The following is a 19820-nucleotide window of genomic DNA, read 5'->3' as shown; positions in this document are numbered from 1 at the left end:
GAACCCACAAAAAGAACGGTGTCAGGATGCGAAACGATGAGAAAGACTGAAACCAGGCTTGAAACGACCATGAACTCATAGTGATTGGGATTGTGTGCTTCTTATTATTTGGTTTTGCTTTGTAACTTGTTGTATTTCAAATAGCAGAGTAGTAACCGTTGTTGTGTGGTTTTTATTTTTTTTTTATTTTTTTTTTAGTAATAGATTGAATGTGAATTAACAGGATTTAATGTTACTAATGCTGAAATCTATGGAGATAGCTATTTTAATGTATTAGTAGTGCTAAGACAAAACCTGGAAAGGAATCCCAAGCAAAGGGATGACCTTATATTACAGAATGATTAACTCTCTTTCATCCCACTATTCGGGAATTTAAAATATGATCATGAAGCACCTGAGACAAAGGCACACGCTAAGAGAGTTAACCTTGATAGTTTATTCTGCAAGCAGATGTTCCATTTGGCCTCTGTATCACGCACTGGCCATGCGGATGCAGTGTACAAATGGAAAATACTCTTTGGACCCTGAGAAGAACAAAAGAAAGAGAGAATCTGTGGTGGGTGAGAGAGGAAAAGTGCACCTTGAAGCAGGGGACACCCTGCTGGCACTGCCTATCGCATTCACCACCCTTTTTCTGCAGGTTGTTGTTTCTCGAGGGTCAGTAAGTAATAATGCCCCTAGTTCTATCTGGCATGCAAAGTTCCTCAACTATTAATTTTCTATTAGCCCAAAGGCACAATCATGAGCACTCTAAAAGCATCTGTTGTACAAATCTTAGTGATTTTTCAAAATCAATATATCAGAATATATAAAAGTTGAAGACTTCTTTCAAAGCAGTTAGAGATTAGCACAGAATGGGGCCCTTGGGGATTTATTTCCAGGTTGCAGAAAGTTGGGCTGCAGACCAAACACGTTTGTTCTTTTTAGTAGGTTAACAGTATTTCTTGTCATGATGTTATGTTTGCCTTGTTTCCTTTCTCACACTTATAGTATTGTCAATCGAGGCCTTGATTGAGTTATACTGATTGTATTATTAATATAATTAGTGTTATTATTTTATAGTATGGTAGAAGTTTGCTAATAAACAAAAAAGGGGGAAATGTGGGAACGTAAGAAAAAACTGCATGGAGCAGCAGCTGCGGAGCAAGATAAGTGGCATGAGAACCAAGGACACCTTCAGAAGAAGAAAGAACATCTCACGGCTCTGATTGGCTAAGCAGACAAATGCCACTTCAAGGGTATGAGAGGAATTGTTGGTAGATACAGATTCAGTCAGACATGCCACGCTGCAAAATCGCGCCACTATAGACTTTTTACTGCTGGCTCATGGGCACGGATGTGAGGACTTTGATGGAATGTGCTGCATGAACCTCACGGAACACTCGTCATCAATACACCAACAAATAGCTAAGCTACAGACCCTCACCAGCCATTTGCAGGAAGAAGAGGGTTTGGGGTTAGAGGACTGGCTCCGTGGGCTAGGAATTGGTCCCTGGTTTCGAGACAGCATACGATTCATGCTTATGATACTGGGGGTGTTAATTGTGTTACTGTTGGTGGTGCCATGTGTGTTCTCTTGTCTACAGCGCTTAATACACCGAGCAATTGATAAGCTAGTAGGAGCTAGCCTAGTTGTCCAAAAAGAAAACAGGGGAAGTGTGGATGCTTGTGCATTGGGATGGCATGTAGCTCAGGTTGTACCCCTTCCTCCGGGGTGGACCAAGGATTCCCAAGGGATGCAATGTATGGTTGCCCTGTACCAGGAGAAAACAGCCTGGGAAAATGAAGCCTGAAAATCACTCTCCCTGTTGTTTCCCCGGATATCAGAGATAGATGCCAAAATCCTTCCTGCATTCTCCATGGCCACAGGTAACCATACAGCTTGTCTCTCAAGGCAGAGTGTGAGGGCTATCAGGCCTATCGGGAATTTCTCACTGTGCAGTGGAACCTTGGATGTTACGAAGGATTTGGCGGGGAACTATTCAAGGCTGGGAATCCCCAGAGCGGATCTCTGGTGGCATTGCGGTGGGAAGATCTTACGGTCCACTCTCCCATCTCATTGGGGAGGTACCTGTGCACTTGTTCAACTGGCTATACCGTTCACTCTGGCATTTGAGAAGGATCTATCACACATTCGCAAAAGGAACAGAAGGAGCCTAGGGGCCCCATTTGATGATGATACAATATATAAAGACTCAATTGGGGTGCCCAGAGGTGTCCCTGATGAATTTAAGGCTAGAAATCAATTGCTGCAGGATTTGAATCTCTATTCTGGTGGGTGACAATTAACAAAAATGTAGATTGTATAAACTACATCTATTACAATCAGCAGAGATTTATAAACTATACAAAGGAGGCAATAAAGGGAATTGCAGAACAATTGAATGCTACAAGCAGGATGGCCTGGGAGAATAGGATCGCCCTAGACATGATATTAGCTGAAAAAGGGTGTGTGTGTGTGATGTTGGGCACCCAATGCTGTACCTTTATCGCAAATAACACAGCCCCAGCTAGCACAATAACTAGAGCATTACGGGGGCTTACTACTCTTGCCAGTGAATTAGCAGAAAACTCAGGAATAGGTAATTCCCTCACTGGGTGTTTGGAGTCCTGGTTTGGCAAATGGAAAGGGATGATTGTGTCCTTATTTACTTCTTTGACTGTGGCAGCAGGAGTCCTGACGGCCGTCGGTTGCTGTATTATCCCCTGCGTGGGGGGATTGGTGCAGCGATTAAGAGAAACTGCGCTGCCTAAGCAAACAGCAGTGGAACCACCACCGCACTCGGATAAAATGATGATATTAGATGAAATGGAGAATGAAGAAAATGAAGAAGTTTTTAGAATCGTACCTTTAAAAAAAGAAAAAAAGAAAAAAGAAAAAAAGGAATTGCAGAAATCAACACTTTGAAAGAAAAAGAGGGGGGAATTGTGGGAATGGAATGTTGTTTCTGCATTTGACATTAACAAGAGCAGCTGGTTTGAAGAAGTAGAACATCATGCATTTGTATTCTGTAACTTATCCTTAGAAATAGTGATCTAAGAAGTAAAATACCGTATATGTTAGCGGTATGTTTTAAAACATTATTACTGAATTATGTGATTAATTCTTTCTTGCAAAACTGAATAGTTGTTAAATGGTCCAAACAATGCGAGTATAGTGTGTTAGGGATTAGAAAACATACTGTAGAGTTGTTCTGTTAGATAAGAAACTGCCAGCAAGAGAAAAACAGATGTAGCAAACATCAGAGAAGCCAGGGCCTCTACACAAGGCCGGACTGTCTCACTCCGTGAGGAGTTGGGACGTGACAGGCAGGCACCAAGATAGCACAGAAACATAAGCTCTTAGTTGTTTAATTACCCCTAGCATTTGTGCCCTTTACACTGGTCACTGTTCTGGTCATCCCTCTGTCCTCGCACAGAGATAAGCTGGGAAGGAGGACAGAGGGGAGTGTCTTGGAGCCCGCCTGCGGCACCCTGAGGTTCCCACAGAGTGGGACAGCTCTGCTTCGTGCAAAGGCCCTGGCTCCTTGAAAGCGTGTTCAATGTGTTTCACTTCTGCTGGCCTAACGAACCACCTCACAGCGGGTTTCCCAGCTCAGAACACTACACCCACATCACTTAGGACATCTAGAGCCTACCGCAGCTTTGTGAGAAAGGATTTCTCACGTAACTCGGTAACTGCGTTTCTAAAACACGTTACTAATGTGCGCACGGAATTTCTACTTTTCACATCAGCTGTTTCTAAGGATGCGCCACAGCGCGCTTCTTCAGATCAACCGCCCTTTCCAATACCCGACGCAGAAACGACGCTTCCGCTCTCCGCGGCGCGTCGCTACGGGTGAGGAGAGCGGCTCGGTACGCCTCACCGCGCCGAGCTCCGTAAGACGCGCGAGGGCAGGCCGGCCGAGGACGGGACCGGCGGCGCGCGCAGCCCCTCGCGGCGCCCGGCAGCCCGCGCCGAGCGGCCCGACGTCCCGCGGCTCAAAGCGCCGCCGCGCGAAGCGCGAACCGGCCGCTCGGCGCCGCGCATGCGCCGCCCCGCCCCGCGCTGTGACGTCGCGCGTCGCCGCGGTCGGCAGGGAGGGCGTTCCGCCGCGTGCGGCGGGGAGCTCCCTTAGCGGCGCGCGAGTGCCGGCCTTCCGCCGCTCCCTCCCTCTCGCTCGCTCTCTCTCCCGGCCATGGCACGGCGCACGAGTCCCGAGGTGGAGCGGTACGTCGCCTCCGTGCAGGCCGCCGCCTCCTCTCCCAGAGCGGTGAGTGCTGCGGCCCGGCCGGCGCCGCCGGCGGCGCTCCCTCGGCCTTCCCCGGGCCGCGGTGGGGGCCGCTCCCCGCCCGCCCCGTCCCTCCGCCCCTCCCGCGGGTGCCGGGCCCGAGGGCGGGCTCCTCCGGCGGGGAGTCGAAGCCGAGGGAGGCTGCCGGCGGGCGGGCGCGGAGTCGCCTCCTCGGAAACGCGGTTCGCCGCAGCTGCGCGCCTCGGAAAGCCGCTGAGCCCTCGGCGGCTTCGGAAGGAGCCCGGCGGCGGGGCGGAGTTCGGCTCCCTCCCGTTCCGTGGGCACGGTCCCCGGGCTTCCGGCCTTCCCTCTCTCGAGGAGCCGGAATAGGGAACGCGTGCCGTTCGGCTTTGGGCTCGTTTGGCCGCTGTGCGGCTGCTGTTGCCGTGGGTGCGACGGCGTTGTGAAACGCCGGCAGGAAGAGAGGGAGAGGCGGGGGGAAATAGCTCTGCTGCCTGCGTTGGTGGCTGGGCAGCCGGGTGATCCCCTGCTCTCTGGAACGACTGGCTGTGGAGCGCGGTCGGTGATGGAAGTAGCTGCTGGTCTTCCTGTTGCGTTGATTTTGGAGAGGAGGGTTGTGCGAGGCTGCCGGCGTTTCTTTTGAAATTCCTTTCCAGCCCCGTTTACGAGGAGGCGGGGCAGGCGAGAGAGGAAGGTGACAGAAGCATGGACAGGAGGAGCTTGATTTGTGGCATTTGTTTTCTTCTGCAACGTGGATAGGTTGCAAGAGAAACAGCTTGTATGTAGCTGACCCCATTCTCCTCTCTTTAGTCGGAAGTGTGCTTGTGAAAAGTAACAAGTGTGAGGACTTGCTTTGCTACTAACCTCAGTTTCGCTTTGGTAGCCTTTGCCAGTTACTGGGAAGAAATGTTATTTTCTTACTCCTGTGTCTTTCAAAAACAAAGCCCAGAGTACAAGGAGTGAACTGGAGCTGATAGCTGTGAAGACACTTTCGGAAGTGTTATGCACCCCTGGAAAGAAGGGTCTCCCTACTCAATTACTTCAAAAGTACTGTATATTTAAAATGTACCTTTTGGTTTTTTTTTCTTCAGAGGTCGTTAAGAGGATTCTTTTTTGCTAAGCTGTACTTTGAGATAAAAGAATACGAACTTGCTAAGAGGTAATAAACGTTACGTATGTTGTTCTGTTCTTTAAAGTGTGATGGGAAAGCTAAATGAAGTAGAGTGGAGAAATGAAGACCGTTGTCATGCTGTTTTAAGGTAGCAGCAAATGGGAAATGTGGTGCCATTTAAATCTTCCTAAAACGGCAACTTAAAGCATGGGTAGTTACGTGGTGCTGTAAAAACCCATCCGGTAGAAATGTCTTTTATGCCATCGTGCTACGTCCTTCTTACAGTTCCTGTGAGCTACTGCTTTATTTAATGAAGGCCAGTGCTTGCAGGCAAATATGCAACATCTGTACGTGTAGCAATAATGTTGTGCCTTACTTGAAGATCTAGATCAAGCCCATTGAACTAAATACAGCTAACTGTCCTGTATGACAGATTAAAGTCCCACGTTAGCTGCAAGGTGTGGGGGGACTTGTAATACTGAGGAATACTGATCCTTCTGGTTTTTCTTTCTTTATTTATTTACTCTGTAGATACACATCTATTTATCTCAGTGTCCGAGAGAGAGATCCCAAATCTCACAGGTTTCTGGGACAGATCTACGAGGCTCAGGATAACACGGAAAAAGCTTTTGGGTGTTACAAGGTAAGATAGTCTTCTTCCCGCTGCCCTTTGGACTAAGAATCTTTGAGCCCTGTAGAATTCTGCAGTAGGCTGCTGCTGAAAGACTGGGCTGAGAGTGTTTTTCAGTTGCATTGTTTGTTTTCTTGTTAGCGGTGGGCTTTTTGTTTGTTTGTTTCCTCAGAGGTAGAGGGAATGGGGCAAATACAGTTCCGATTAGGTAAGCATATAAATGTGAACTTCACAGTCTGTGTTTCATTGTTCGGGCACCGGGGAGGGAGAGGATACACACAAAAGTCTTGTTGCCAGCACAGTGACTGAGTGCCATCAGCCTTTGTGACTTAATTCTGTTTTCCGGAAGCCTCCGTATTTGGTTAGGCTAGAGATACCCCTGGTCTGGCTGTCTGAGTAGAGCAGCAGCGGGTGGTAGAGGAGCTGGTTTTGACATTGTTTCTCTTACGGTGTTCTGAATTCCAGCAGTTGTCTGGGTGTTACAAACCAATGGTGGCCTTCTTGAAAGGGAGGCTTTTCTTAAAGTAGTGAGAAAGTATTTATTGATAGTTCTAATTTGACTTGCTGGGTCTGTTTAATGGGGGACATGTTTTACATGTTTTCTTTCTTGTTCTACGTGGACTGCAAGATCAAGTTACTAGTAACCTTTTTTCTTATGTGTATGCATGGGGAAAACCAGCGTTCTGTGGAGCTGAATCCAATGCAGAAAGATCTTGTACTGAAGATTGCAGAGTTACTATGCAGTAACGACATCGCTGATGGAAGAGCAGAGTACTGGGTTGAGAAAGCTGCCAGGCTCTTCCCTGGGAATCCTGCTGCTTACAGATTGAAGGTAAATTCCAGCTTCTGATCTCTGCTCTGTGCCTAGAAGAAACTTTAGTTGCGTCAAGCGATGGGAAAACCATGGTAGTAATATTATCCAAGAGGTCAAGATTAGATAGGTTAAGTATTGTCTCTATTACATGACTACACTGCTTTCTAGTTTTTTTTAATTTGAGTTGAAAACTGTCAAGTGTAGGAGATGCTGTTATTCCCTAATACTGTGTAAATGCTTTCAGTCATACAATCTCACTTTTGTACAGGTGTTAGTTTTCTGGAGCACAACTGCAATGAAATCAAAGTCTTGAGAGGCTTGTGCTTTGGGATTTTTTGTGTGGTTATGTTATTTTATTTTTTTTAGACAAGCTGTTCTGTATTGATGTGTGGCATCTGTGAACCAGGTGGTTTGACAGTCTTAACTTAGCATCTAACTTAGCATCTACAAGATGCAAACTCTAAAGCTTTGGGTTTTTTTTGTTTTTTTTTTTTTTCCCCTCACTTCTAAAATGTTTGTCAAACTCTCTGTAGCACCTACCAGCTTTCCAGAGCAGTTTGAGTAATGTAGCCTGTAATGGCGATGAGAAAACAGTCAGGTAACATAGTTGCTGAAGAGGCTCTCGTAGAGAATGAAATTTTAACGTGTTGCCTTCGTATTTGATAGGAGCAGTTACTGGAGCGTAAAGGCGAAGATGGCTGGAATCAGCTCTTTGATATGACTCAAACCGAGCTCTATGCGAGACCAGACGATCCCTACCTTAACATCAGACTGGTTGCTCTCTACCGTTCAAATAATGGATTAAGAGATGCTGTGCTTCATTGTCAGGAGGCGGAGAAGAAAATACCTGTAGACTCCAGCTTAGAGTGGTGTTTGTGCGTCATAAAGACATTTGAGGTATTTAATCATGTTTTGATCCTGTCATAATCTCCCATGTCCTTGAAACCGGTGTTATTCTCTTAGTATCATTACAATGGCAGCTAATTCTCAAGTGGCTTAACTCCTTTAAATGTAATGTCTGTGGAAACAGTGATTTATTTAGGATTTTCTTAAGCCTTAAAGAGTTGTTTAGTTTCTAGCTGAGGTATTAAGTTAGATACAGCAGCTCCATCAGGGAGGGAATTGCTGAGGCAAATAGTTCCTGGAACATTGCTGCTGAAGAATACGTTAACATCTCACCTGGGAAACTGGATTATGTAGCAAGAAGTTCTGGAGAAACTCTTGCCTTCATAGAAGGATGGTGGTTCCTCATTCTGTGATGAACTTTATGCTTTAGGAATATCTTGAATCAGTACGAGACTTGGAGGCTGATAAAAAATAATTGGAGAGCTGTCAAGAAGGATCATCTGCTGGCCTATTCTAGCTTGGTTAAAATGACGCTTGCTTCTAGAGATGTTTGAGAAAGCAGAGGGGCCCTTGAAAGGTACTCTTTTAACTGTTCTGCTTATTTAAAAAAAGAAAAAAAAAAAGAAAAAAAATGAATATTTTTTCTGGGTCACCGATCTTCTAGCAGGCATCATTTTCAGTGAGTAGCTGTTTTATGGATGGAAGAGGAGTTCCTCTGTACTAACTGCAAAGAGCAAATGTTGCTAGGCTTGATCCACAAGCTGTGTCTGAGCTAAAGGCCTCAGAGAAGACTCAGTGATAGGGGTCTAGTATAAATCCTGGGAGACCAGGACTTGGTTGAAAATGAATCTTTTCTATGTTCCAGTTTTGATCGTGTGCTTCACTCTGTGAAGCCGTGTGCGAATGGACCTGATGAGCTGTCTCGTACCTTCCTTGAAATGAAAGGACACTTCTACATGCACGCTGGAACTTTCCTGCTGAAAACGGCCCAGAACAACGAGGCACAATGGAGAGATGCATGTGAACTCGCAGCATTGTGTTATCTGAGAAGTTTCCACGTAAGTCACTGTTCAGTTTGTGCCTGTAATTGTTGCAGTTCTTGAATGCTCTCACTGTACGCGCACTGAACGCCTGCATTCCAAAAACTAACTACTGTTTTTGAGGCTGTCTCCTGGCCAAATCTTACCCTTCCATACTTGTTTAAAAGATTTCAAGTAGTGTGAAGAAAATCTCATCTGTTTCACTTGTCAGAAGTAAAGTGACTAAGGGCTAATGAGTGTGTTTCCTATAGGCTATTCCCTTCTCTGTAATGCAGCTAAAATAACTAGTATTAAGGTTAGTGGTATGGGGGGGAGGGGAATGACCTGAGTAGCTCTCATATACTAATTGCATAAGCAGCAGAGCTTGATCAAGCTTAATTCTTTGCTTTATGGAATAAAATCAGTTTTCCCTTTTGCACAAGTGCTTGCGTTCAAAACATCGCTTTCTCTTGTGCGCTCTTACAGCTATTTGCAATTGTTCAGTTACTCACCTTGTGTCCTTTTCAGGAAAGAAACAAGCTTGTTTCCTAACTTTTAAGACTAAATGAGGGTGAGTTGTTTTTTGTTGAGAAGAAGCTGTAGCAGTTCTTTTCTTTCTTTGCCAGATTCCTAAACCAAAGTCAAAACTAATAAGAGGAGATCGTGCTGGGCAAGATGCGCTGGAAATGTTGGCCTGTGACCGAAAAAGCCAGTCTGGTAATAAAAACTAAGCATTATAAATGTTCCATAGTTCCATTTTATGAGCAGTTAATGTCAGAGTTAATGGCTTGTTAAAGAGCACACTTGGCGTCTTGGAACATGCTATCAAACGTTCTGTATTTTGGCTACGTATGAAATACAAAAAAGCGGTTTGATCCTGACACGTAATGGGCTTTTTCTTTTTATTTCCAGGACATTAAGATAGAATTTAACTTTCAGTGTCTCCGAGCCTGCTGGTTTCTGCCTACTAATATACTATTTGTAAGCATTGCTAGTCCCAAGTATAAAAGAAAATATTGCTCCTTTCCTGTCGCTTTTGTTCCCTTCTTTGTTCCAACAGGTTTGGTGCATTTTTTTTCATTTTTTTGGTGAAGCTGAGGTAGTTGTTTTCAGTCTTCATTATCCTGTGGGCTCTAGGTGAAAACGAGGAAAACACCGGGCATCAGGCTGAATTGTTCCTGAATAGAGGAGACTGACAGCTACATACTTTGAAGACAATTGCAGTGTCATTGTAATAAAAATACACAGTAATTCTGGAGAACTGGATTTGAAAATGCCTTGGGACTGCTGTCAGCCCATATGCTAAAAGGGTGACTTAATTATAGGGAGAGTGTAAGTTAGAAATTTGTAAATATCATAAGGGGAAGTCTGGATTCCCAGCCTAAAGCAGCAGGAACAACCCACTGCATCAAATATTGTTGTCCTTGTTTAAGTTGAGTGTTTGGGAATACTTCAGCCCCCGGCTCCCTCTTTGGATTCAGCTTGAATCATCCAAGAAAGAGCGATGAAGGAACTTCAGCATCTCGGAAAGCAGAGCAGGAAAAAGCGGGAGTAGCTGAGCCCCCCAGAAGCTGTAGTGCCACTCAGAAACCTTGGGAGAGCGAGGCATCCCAGCCGGCTTCTTCGGCACAGGGTGGGCCCTCCAACTTCTCGTTTAAAATCCTGGAGAAAGGTGAGTGTTAATTGAACCAGTAATTTATTCAAGTGTGCAGCTCATTAGTCAGTCACTTGTTAATGCTGGTCATTGTGTATTACTACTTCTGTCTTAACAGTATGTTGTTTCTTTCAGTTCTAATGCACGTCTGTGAATCTTCAAATCCTAGACTTTCAACTTGAGTAAATATGAAGTTGTAGTTCTTTGCACGTAAGAACAGAAATGTGCCTTATGCAGGATTCAGTGCAACTCTGTAGTGAGAAAGGGAGTTGCGGGTAGGATTTTGGAATCTGTCCGGGGCGTCAGAGTTGATCTTAGTGTTGCTTTTTTTTGTAGGGAAGGAGTTTGGTACTGCTAGAACCAGGAGATGCTAATATTGTTTAAACAACGAGGCGTTGTTTAAAATGTCAGGGTGAAGTGCTGACAGTGCATTTTTTGTGTTGAGCTGGCAGTTATTGTGTTCAAGGCCTCGCTCTGACTGGTAACCTACGAGAACAGCAGTTGTGCTTAAGCTTCAACTTGAATTATCCCTTCAACTAGGAGGCATTCTTCTTGTCTGCTTCCATTCCTTTCCAGTAACTTCATATCTGTCGCTTGAGCCTTTGTTTGTCGTGGTTTTTCTTCTTGTACTTCCCAGAAGTGTTGTGAAATAAGCTCTATTCAGTCTCTGGTTAATATCATCTGGAGTTCCAAATGCTCAAAGTTCATCGGTAGCACACGCTGCTGCTGACTGCTTTCCATTTCTTACTTTCTTTTTCAGTCCTTGGTTTTGCTTTTCCTCTGTAGATGATACCCATATGGCTCTTCTCTGTGGTTGCATTTTGTTTGGCGTATGGCCATCAATAATTCTTGTAACAATATGAAAATGCTGACCTGTTCTTGGTCTGAGACTTGAATTTCAAAAGGAAAGTGTATAGTGCTACTAGAACCAACAGACAACATTTACAATATGTTTACAATATTTAAATTGAGAAAAACTGTCATCTTCCATTTGGCCAGTCACTCTTTCTGAGGCTGTGAGTGTCTGTGTACTAATAAAAGGTGGCACGTATTGAGCTTCCAGAAATATAAGTAAATGTCAAAGGAAGCTAGTATTTGTAGTGGCAGTTGCAAGATTGAAGTCTTCATTATTGCATGGAGGTTCTTTGATAGCAGCAGAAAACCCAAGTATGACGGACTTACAGTTCCTTGGTTATCCTGAATGAGTGTCTTTTTACATAATGATGTTATTTCAAAAGCTCTACATTTAAGATGTTCTGAATGTTGTTAGGTTACTTTATAATGTATGTGCCAAAAATGATCACGGTATTTACCTGTCTTATCAGCTGTTTTCCACTAATTTTTGTGCTTTGCAGCAGACCCCCCTGTCAAACATGAATGTGTTACTGCTTGGGAAACTAAATCTTCTGAGCAGAAGGCTAAAGGAGAAACTCCACAGGTCCCTTCTACGTCTGTCTGTGGCTTTAGTAGCAGTGCGGAGGATGCCAGTCCAGAAGGCTCTCAGAAAGAAGTAAAAACTCAAAGTACGAGTCAAGTCTTTACGAAAGTTTAGGCAATAAATTTGCAGTATGATTCTTAGACTATTTTCACTTAGTGAGAAATAAAGCGTCTGGCAGATTAGAAACTACTTGGCTTGTTTGACTGTGTCTCAAGTCTGTTCTGGCACTGGAACTATGGTACTACTAAGAACTTAAGTTTCTCCGGGAGAGAAAGGAAACAGCTTTGCCTCCTAAAGTAGAAACAGCTTTGGCTAGTAGAATTCCTCCTAGCAGGTATGTAAGAGTTAAGTGATTTCAGAGCAGTTTCCAAGGGAAATGGTGCTTGTTTTGGAATCGTACTGCTTCAAAGGTACTTCAGTCTCTTGTTGAGTCAAAGCTGTGTGTGTTTTAAGAGTGATGAAGAATGTCTGAAACCTTCCAACAACAATTCTTGTTTGTTTTTTTGTTTTTCCCCAGTTGTTCACTTCCCTTAATCCCTGTTAGTTAGCTGTTCTGAAACATTAGTAGCACTATAGGAAAGTTGGAGACTGAGAACTTACTATCATGCTTTTACTGTACTGCTGTTGTAAATAAATGAAGAAATTTATCAATTTCTGGAAGGGAGGGAGGGGAGAGAGAAAATGTGGCTTTTTTGGAGGGAGTCGTTATTCTTAGTGTCCAGACTTAATGTAGTTTGAAGTTTGTATCTTAGGCTCTTATGGCTTATTTGCTTACTGTTTTATTAATCGTACCGACTCAGTCTCTACAAGTAAGGAAGAATTACATACTCCATCAACCAGTGAAGCAACAGCAACAGTATTTGTGCAGTCAGCTGCCAGCAGCGGAGAAACAGAATCCACAGAAACTGCTCGCGTGTCAGAGAGTTTACCAGGAGGTGGTGATACAGCTTTTTAGGAAGTAGAACAACTTGCTTGAAGAAGCCTGATGTAGCTTTGTAAGGCTTAACTCAGTTGTTCATGTCTGGATTTCGTGTTTAACCTTAGTATGCCTAATAAGAGGAGAAGCTTGCAATGACTGTAGTCTTCTAGTTTGGCTTCCTGTAAAGAATAGAACTTAATTGCAGGTTAGTATAATGACTAAGCAAGACTGATAGAGCACAAAAAAACAGTATGTAGTGTCCTTTAATTGGAACAGTTAATCTGATGAAGTCTGCAAAATGTTGTCTTCCTCTTTCTGCAATATCTTGTCTGCCTTTCCTCATCCGTTAATCATATTACGACGTCTGTTGTTTTCTTTCTTGCCTTGCCTGCTCTTTTTCTCCTTCAGAAATGCCTGTCTGTCACACGTTTCTCCAGTTCTTTCAAGCTTTTCTTTAACTGTGGAAGATGTGTTAATTGAAGGATGTTAAAAGGCAGTAATGTGCACATATAAAGCGAGGAGGATACGCAGCTGTGAGGCCTCCATTTATTATTTTCAGTTGATTCTTATTCTGATCAAATGCCAGTATTAAGTTACTTAGCAGCCTTCATAAGGGGAACACCTGGAATGCTAACAGTGCTGGGTTATCACTCAGCACATCATTCAGCAGACCTGAAATTTCACTGGGAAATATGCCGGCACACTTGATAGCTTAAAAATGAATTTCAAAGGCTGAAATCTGTTGGGCTCTCTCCTTTTGAGAAGGCAGGGCTGTTCGGTCACTTCAGTGCATGATGAGTATAGAGCTGTGGGTACAAAGCCACTGAAGAAAGGAAAACATCGAATAATTTTGGATTATGATGTCAGAATTGTAACAGTGTTGTTGGTGACAACAACTTCTGGGGAAATCACGCATTACTGTGCTGTGTTTTAGGTGGAGGTAGTCTGGAGAAGAAGATGAAGGAATTCCCTTCAAAGAGAGGGCGAAATTTTACAGTTGGGCCAGAGATGCTGCTCAGTGGAAGGAGCAGCAGGAAGGAGTGTTGGAGAGCTCAGGGTCCTCTTCCATACACAGAAGAAGTGTTACAGGATCCTTATGAGAAGGGACCAAGTTCTTGAGGTGTGTGCAAAGCATGTCATCGCTAAAGAAATGAACTTAGTGCCCTCTGAAACATCAAACAGTGTTTTAATTTGGACAGCTACAGGTGATGCTGGTTAGTCGGTTGAGTGGTTTTTACAGTTCTTTTCAGTATCTTCTGTAGTTTGTTTGGCTTTGTTTTACCCTGGAGATTATACAGAACAAAAGCTGCTGATCTCTGGCTGCAGTGACTAGAGCTAAGGAAATCTCTTCTTGGATTTGTTTTTAGATGGTGAAGTGAAAGTAGAGCAATTTGGGGTCAGAGCTAAAGTTCAAGAACTGGCCAATTCTTTTGAGAGGAGATTTGAAGAATGCCAGCAAAGCTTGTCAGAGCTGCAGAAGGGCCACCTCTCTCTGGCAGCGGAGCTGTCAAAGGACACCAACCCTGTTGTTGTGTATTTTGTTTCTGCCAGTGACGAACCTGTAGGACACACAACCACGGAGCTGCTTTCAAATATTGTCCCTCGAACAGCTGAAAATTTCAGGGCCCTGTGCACAGGGGAGAAAGGCTTGTGGGTTCAAGAATACCACATTTCACAGAATAGTTAGTGACTTCGATGTCAGGTAAGCTTAATGTGAAGGCTTTTCATTGAGAGAAAAAAGCCATCTGGGCTGCAGCACTCCATGAATCCTGCCTGAAAGTGGGCTTTTCCAGTTCTTGAATGTGGTGAGAGTAGCCGAAATCAGCAGGGCTGCAGTCAGCAGCGATGCCTCAAGCTTTCCCGACACTTCTAGAGACCATTGCATTTTATTCTTGGAAAGCTATGACTTCATGGGAATGCCACAGACTTGCATGTTAGACTTCGTTTCGTTCATACCTGTTATCTGCCTGATCACTTCTCTTTGGCAGCTGTTTGATCTGTAGGCTCTTCAGAGCCGGGTGTCAGCCTTTGGCAGCAGCAGGAGGCGGAGCTCCCGACGTATTGCAGGCAGCGTTTGCGCTGCTCAGGGCCTTGGCTGCAGCGTGCGTGCAGAGAACAGCGTGAGTGTTTGGCATGGCTGTGCAGCAGAGAATATGAAATGGTAGTTTTCTCACTTCCTCAGTGCCTCCCAGCACAGGACTCTGTGGTAGATCAGAAGTTGGTGTGCGTGTTGGATTTGCTGTTTAGCAAGTGCATTCTCCTGCTGTATCTCTGTGTGTCTTTGTATTCTACTGTACTTTGACTGCAGGAGTTTTCTCGCAGGAGGGTCAGGGCCATCCAAACTCAGTTCTGTTGTGCTTTGAGTATGGAGCTCTTTCAAGCCTTGATTCTAGGCCTAGTGGAGTAGAAGCCAACACTGTGTGAACAACAGTTGAAAAGTGTCCTTTTCTAGAAGAGGAGCAAGGCAAAAACGGTGATGTAATTCTAGCGATTCAGTTGCAGGCTTCTTTTAACTTTGTGTAGCATGGCATTTTACATCCTGTTACTATGTTTCCTACAGGTGAGTTCGTTATTGGTTGCGTTACTCAAGCTATGAACAACCACTGGAAGTGCTTCTGCTGTGATATCTGCCAACAAGTATTGGCAGGAGTTGGATTCGTCAAGAATGACGGCAGGTGGGTCTTCACCCTTCCTTCTATCACTGGTAATGATGAAAATGGAATGACAGTTGGGAGGGATGTAGAGGTTATGGTTCCTAAGGCTTTCCTGCTGAGATGGAGTAACCAAAGTGTCTTTTACGAGAAAAAGGTCTAAGAATGCATCACAAAACTGAGAGTGGATATCTTAAAATGTGTGCATAAAATATTAACTACTTGTCTACTTCGACACCAGATTTCCTGTGAAGTGTGTTTTGTACCTGGTGATGTTTCAAGATCAGTAGGATACACTGTGGTAGACACTTAAAAACAAATCAGATGCAGAAGTTTTGTCATTTTTAAATAGATTTTTATTTTCCCAACAGGGGTTCCCCAATTTGAGTCCAGTTTATCACCTTTTTCACTAATAAATGCGCTCATTTCAGTGGGATCCTTCACGTTTTTTTTTTTTTAAAGTAAACTGTGTAGCCATTGATTTCATGCTTTTAATGCAATAGACGTGGTTATGTAGAGAGTTAGGGCCCGTTTTGCCATCCAGCTTCCAATCTAAATTTCTGAAGAGTCTGAGGGTAAAGCATGGGAGTGGGGCGGGATGAAAGACTGCAATTTGCAGCACAGGGTGGTACCATAGGAAATAGGAAATCTGGGTGCAAACTTGCTTATAGCAGCAAAATGATTGACATTATTTTTCTAATACAAAGGGCAGAAAATTGGTTGTCTTCAGCTGCTTCAGTCATTATCTTGCCTATGTTCTTTGCTTTTAGTTGAGTTGCACAAAGTGTGTGTTTCTTTTCAGATTTCCTTCATCTCGTTTCATCAGCTTCTGCAGCTGCAGAATACATAGCTGCATGTTTTTACATCCCCCAGTGATGCATGGATGAGGGGGCATTGTAGGATACAACACACGTTACTAGTTGTTTGCTTTTTAGTACAAAGGAAGCTATCATTTCATTATCATGGCAGAGGCTGATTTGAAGAACAACCTGTAGTGTTGTCAGCGGTATTGTCAGCTTATATTTTTCTTTCTCTGATGTTTGATATCACGGGGAAAATGCAGAGGAGTGCATTTTTCTTTCCTTCAATTACATTTAAGTAAATCTAAAAGAAGCCTGTGCTAAGAGAGCCAGAATGTAAGCCAGGCATGACTACAGCTTTCTAACCTGTTTGAGACAAGCTCTGTAGCTATTTTCATAGAGATTTGATGCATCCTACTTAGCAGGCTTTTCTCAGAATCAATCAAGCTTGTTTAAAAAAAATAATCATATTGAACTGTCGTATTTGATGCTGCTAAAGACATAGTATAAATCCTGTTACTGAAACAAGTGCTAAAAATTAAATGATCTCTACAGAAGCTCTGAAGTTGAAATTGTTCTATTCATGCTCTCAATTAATGAATTTTTGAACAGGAAGGAACTCACTGCTGATGCTCACAAACCAAAGAGAGAATAATTACATGGTTTACCTGCCGTGACAAAATGGGCGTCCCCATCTGTGGAGCACATAGAAGACCAGTTGAAGGACGTGTGGTGAACGCTATGGGCAAACAGTGGCACGTGGAGGTAAGCATCAGCTGTCTTTCACAAGTGTAAAGGTTAACGTACTTACCTGGAATATCGCTGATCAGCTTCCATGAAAGGGTTAGAAAAGTGTGCAGCAGTGATCAGCAAATGCATCTCCTAATCCCATTTTCAACCTTGATGTGCCTGATCTTCCACTGAGAAGAGACCTCTGCCTGCGGAGCTAAAATCAGGAGATGTCCCAGGAAGCATTGCGAGGTCCTTGCAGAAGAAAATGTCACCAAGTGAGAAGCAGGATATATGGAAAGGCAGTAAAGTTCTGTGACAAACGTAGTGCTAGTGGGCATTATAACATTTCTATGGCTTCCAGTTACTTGCCACGTAAGTATCTCTAAAGCAGTTTAGGTGACAGTTCATATTTCAAGTCTCTGTACAAGATTTACTTCTTTATCTTCCATTTAAGTTATAAAGATAAGCAGTCTAGTCCTTTTGTTGTGAAAATATCCTGTAGCATGTACTTTCTTCACAAGATGCAGTGGTGCTGAAAATGTAATCTTTGTCATTAATAACGTATCAGAATCACTTCAGTGCATTTTTTTTGTAACTTTTGGGTCAAAGACAGTAAAAGGAATGTTATTTTAGTGATCTAAAAGTACAAAACAATAGTTGTAATTCTTATTTTCAGGATAGCTGGGCTAATCAGAATCTAGTTGCTCTTCAAGCTTAGTGTTGCTTATGTTGAGCTGTTTCAAGCTTTTACAGATGTTTAAATGAGAGCAGCTAATGACACCCAGTTTTCCCCAGGAACATAAAGACGACTTGCCACTCAGGAGTAGTGGTTTAACACAAAGCTTTTGAATGGCGTGGTCTTCCTTACAGCTGCAGTTCTAAGATGACTGTGTGTTAAGATGAGCTGCATCAAGCAGCTATTTCATCCGGTTGCTGAAGACTAACAAAGACTAAATTTGTCAGAGGACAGCACCTAGCATTTAAAGAAGAGGTATATGTAGTTGTACCGTTTCCCTCCAGACTCCCTTGACTGTGCAGTCCAGCACCATAATGGATAGACCTTTATTCTTTGGAAGCCAGGTGCAAGGTGTTGTGTACACATCTCTGCTTGGATAAATAAAGGAGGATTACATTTGGGAGTTCTGCAAATTTGCAGGTGGATCCTAAATTTGTCAGCGATGAAGGGCAGGTGATTGAAATATGCTGGCATCCCTGCAGACAATAAATGCCATGACATGATTAGCAACAGTATTGCAGTCAGGATAGAGCAAGAACATACACCAGGGAAGAGTTGTGTGTTGAGTGGATGTACAGATGTTCAGCTGGATGTTTACTAAAAATGCGTATGTGACTCTTCATTGCTGGATTTCAAATGCTCAGATGTTCAGGATTAGGGAAGCAGCAAAACAAAACCATATTTGTAGAGGGTGGAGCAGATGTAAAGAAATATTTTCATTTTTAATATCATGAAGACATTTGTAATTAGATGACGCAAGACTCAATTGGAAACCCAAATCAGACTTGCCATCCTTCTCCTTTTATTTCATTTTAAATAAAACAGGAAAGCTATTGAGATACATTTGAGAAATTACCGTCAATAAAATCATTGCTTGAAAACTTTGTTGTTTCTCCTTCCTCTTCAGCTGTTTTGTTTCCCCTGCAGTCATGTGATTGAAGGAGATGGTAAGCAGTTCTCTAGCTGTTTTCTTAGCTTAGTTACGTTTTGATGAAAGTTCTTTCTAAAAGTGGAAGGAAGGTCCTTTGTTGAATCCCTCACTGCTCCCATTAGACCGTAAAGAGGCATTCTCTCTATCAGACATCAGGATAGATGTGATTAGTCAGAGGCCAAATGGGAAGAAGACCTTACAGCAGCTGTTTTGTGATGATGGAAGATGAAACAGGAGCTAAAGAGAAACCTTTTAGTAATAACCAAAGGCCAGAGATGCTGGGAGATGCAGAGGAGGCTTCCTGCCCCACCGGCTTTAAAAAGGGACACATACCGCTGTGAGGGTGACCACATAGGCATCTCCCCAAATGAACTTAGGGATCCATGACCCAGATTTGTAAAAATATTTAGATACTGAACAATTTAGGTGGGCTTTGTGAGGGATTATTTTTTATTAAGTGCCTAGCTTCTATTGTTTCAGTTTGGTTCTTGGAGATATTCACCTATCTGTCACAGGCACCTGTCTTTTGAAAACAGAGGCTGATGATAATTGCACAAAACCAGGAAGGGATTGTACCTGGAAAGATCTGTCCTGCAAAGGCATAAGTGCAAGTGTCTTAATTTTGAGGAGGAGAGATTGTTCGGTGGGCTTTTTGGACTGTCATCAATGATGAAATGCCCTAAGGCAAATCATTTCACGTGCATCATGCCACGTTATTTTGTCCCTAGCTCTACAGCTCCCTCACCTAACACTGTAATACACGTCTTAGCCTCACCTAGGCCAAATCCATTCTCAAAGCGGGAGGAAGCCTCTGGTATACAAAAGGAGCCATAAAGTAGCTCATAGTCATGTGGGTCATGTAGTCATATAGGGTGAAACCTACGTTCCAGAAATGCGCTTTCCCCACACTTGGGGACTGGGCTGGACCTCGGCGGCTGCATTTCCCTCGTCCCCCACCAGGGGGCGCTGCTCCCCATCCAGCTCAGCACGCACCCTGCGCTCACTTCCAGGGGGCGTTCTCAGCAGCGTGCGCCCTTTGCACCGGGCAGCCCGGGCTGCGCTTTACTGACGTGCTGCTCGGCCGCGTTCACAACGTGTGCTCCAGTCAGCCCGCAGGCTGTCGGCTTTTCAGCGTCTATTACACAGCCCAGTGCCGGAGCTGGTGTGCGCTAAAGGCACCTGCAGCTGCCGGGACAGCCTGAAGAAAAGCCTCGGGAGGGGTTTGCACGACCCCAGGTGAGCCGTCAGCCCGGCGCTAAGCGCACAGAAGGGAACGCTGGAAGGGCCGCTAGAGGCAGATGTTGCC

The 19820-nt window shown here is 44.0% G+C and overlaps 1 protein-coding gene and 1 long non-coding RNA gene across 13 annotated transcripts; both read left to right on the top strand.

Moving 5' to 3' along the window:
• The first annotated feature begins 4071 nt into the window (after positions 1-4071).
• Positions 4072-10115, top strand: LOC149913896 (RANBP2-like and GRIP domain-containing protein 8). Of its 5 annotated transcripts, none has more exons than XM_090128555.1 (9): positions 4072-4253; positions 5324-5391; positions 5875-5986; positions 6654-6806; positions 7455-7685; positions 8065-8211; positions 8500-8692; positions 9280-9370; positions 9791-10115. In XM_090128555.1, exons 1-6 carry the CDS (start codon positions 4179-4181, stop codon positions 8107-8109), a joined length of 684 nt encoding a protein of 227 aa, XP_089984681.1. In that variant the 5' UTR covers positions 4072-4178; the 3' UTR covers positions 8110-8211; positions 8500-8692; positions 9280-9370; positions 9791-10115. The 5 variants fall into 5 exon arrangements, with proteins under 5 accessions (XP_089984681.1, XP_089984680.1, XP_089984679.1 ...); XM_090128554.1 differs by having other exon boundaries at positions 9566-10115; XM_090128553.1 differs by having other exon boundaries at positions 9280-9634.
• A 1570-nt stretch (positions 10116-11685) lies between these two features.
• LOC149913895 (uncharacterized) lies at positions 11686-18626 on the top strand. 8 transcript variants are annotated; one of them, XR_016460883.1, is made up of 5 exons: positions 11686-13784; positions 14032-15339; positions 16728-16880; positions 16946-17219; positions 17643-18626. It is a non-coding gene; the product is annotated as an uncharacterized LOC149913895 (long non-coding RNA). The 8 variants fall into 8 exon arrangements; XR_016460882.1 differs by lacking the exon at positions 17643-18626 and having other exon boundaries at positions 11686-12079; positions 12546-13784; positions 16946-17585; XR_016460881.1 differs by lacking the exon at positions 17643-18626 and having other exon boundaries at positions 14032-14366; positions 15225-15339; positions 16946-17585.
• Positions 18627-19820: the final 1194 nt, after the last annotated feature.

This window comes from Phasianus colchicus, chromosome 33 (genome assembly GCF_987193195.1).
Source record: "Phasianus colchicus chromosome 33, bPhaCol1.hap1.1, whole genome shotgun sequence".
In the NCBI taxonomy this organism is placed as follows: domain Eukaryota; kingdom Metazoa; phylum Chordata; class Aves; order Galliformes; family Phasianidae; genus Phasianus; species Phasianus colchicus.
This window is presented reverse-complemented; position numbering and strand designations above follow the sequence as displayed.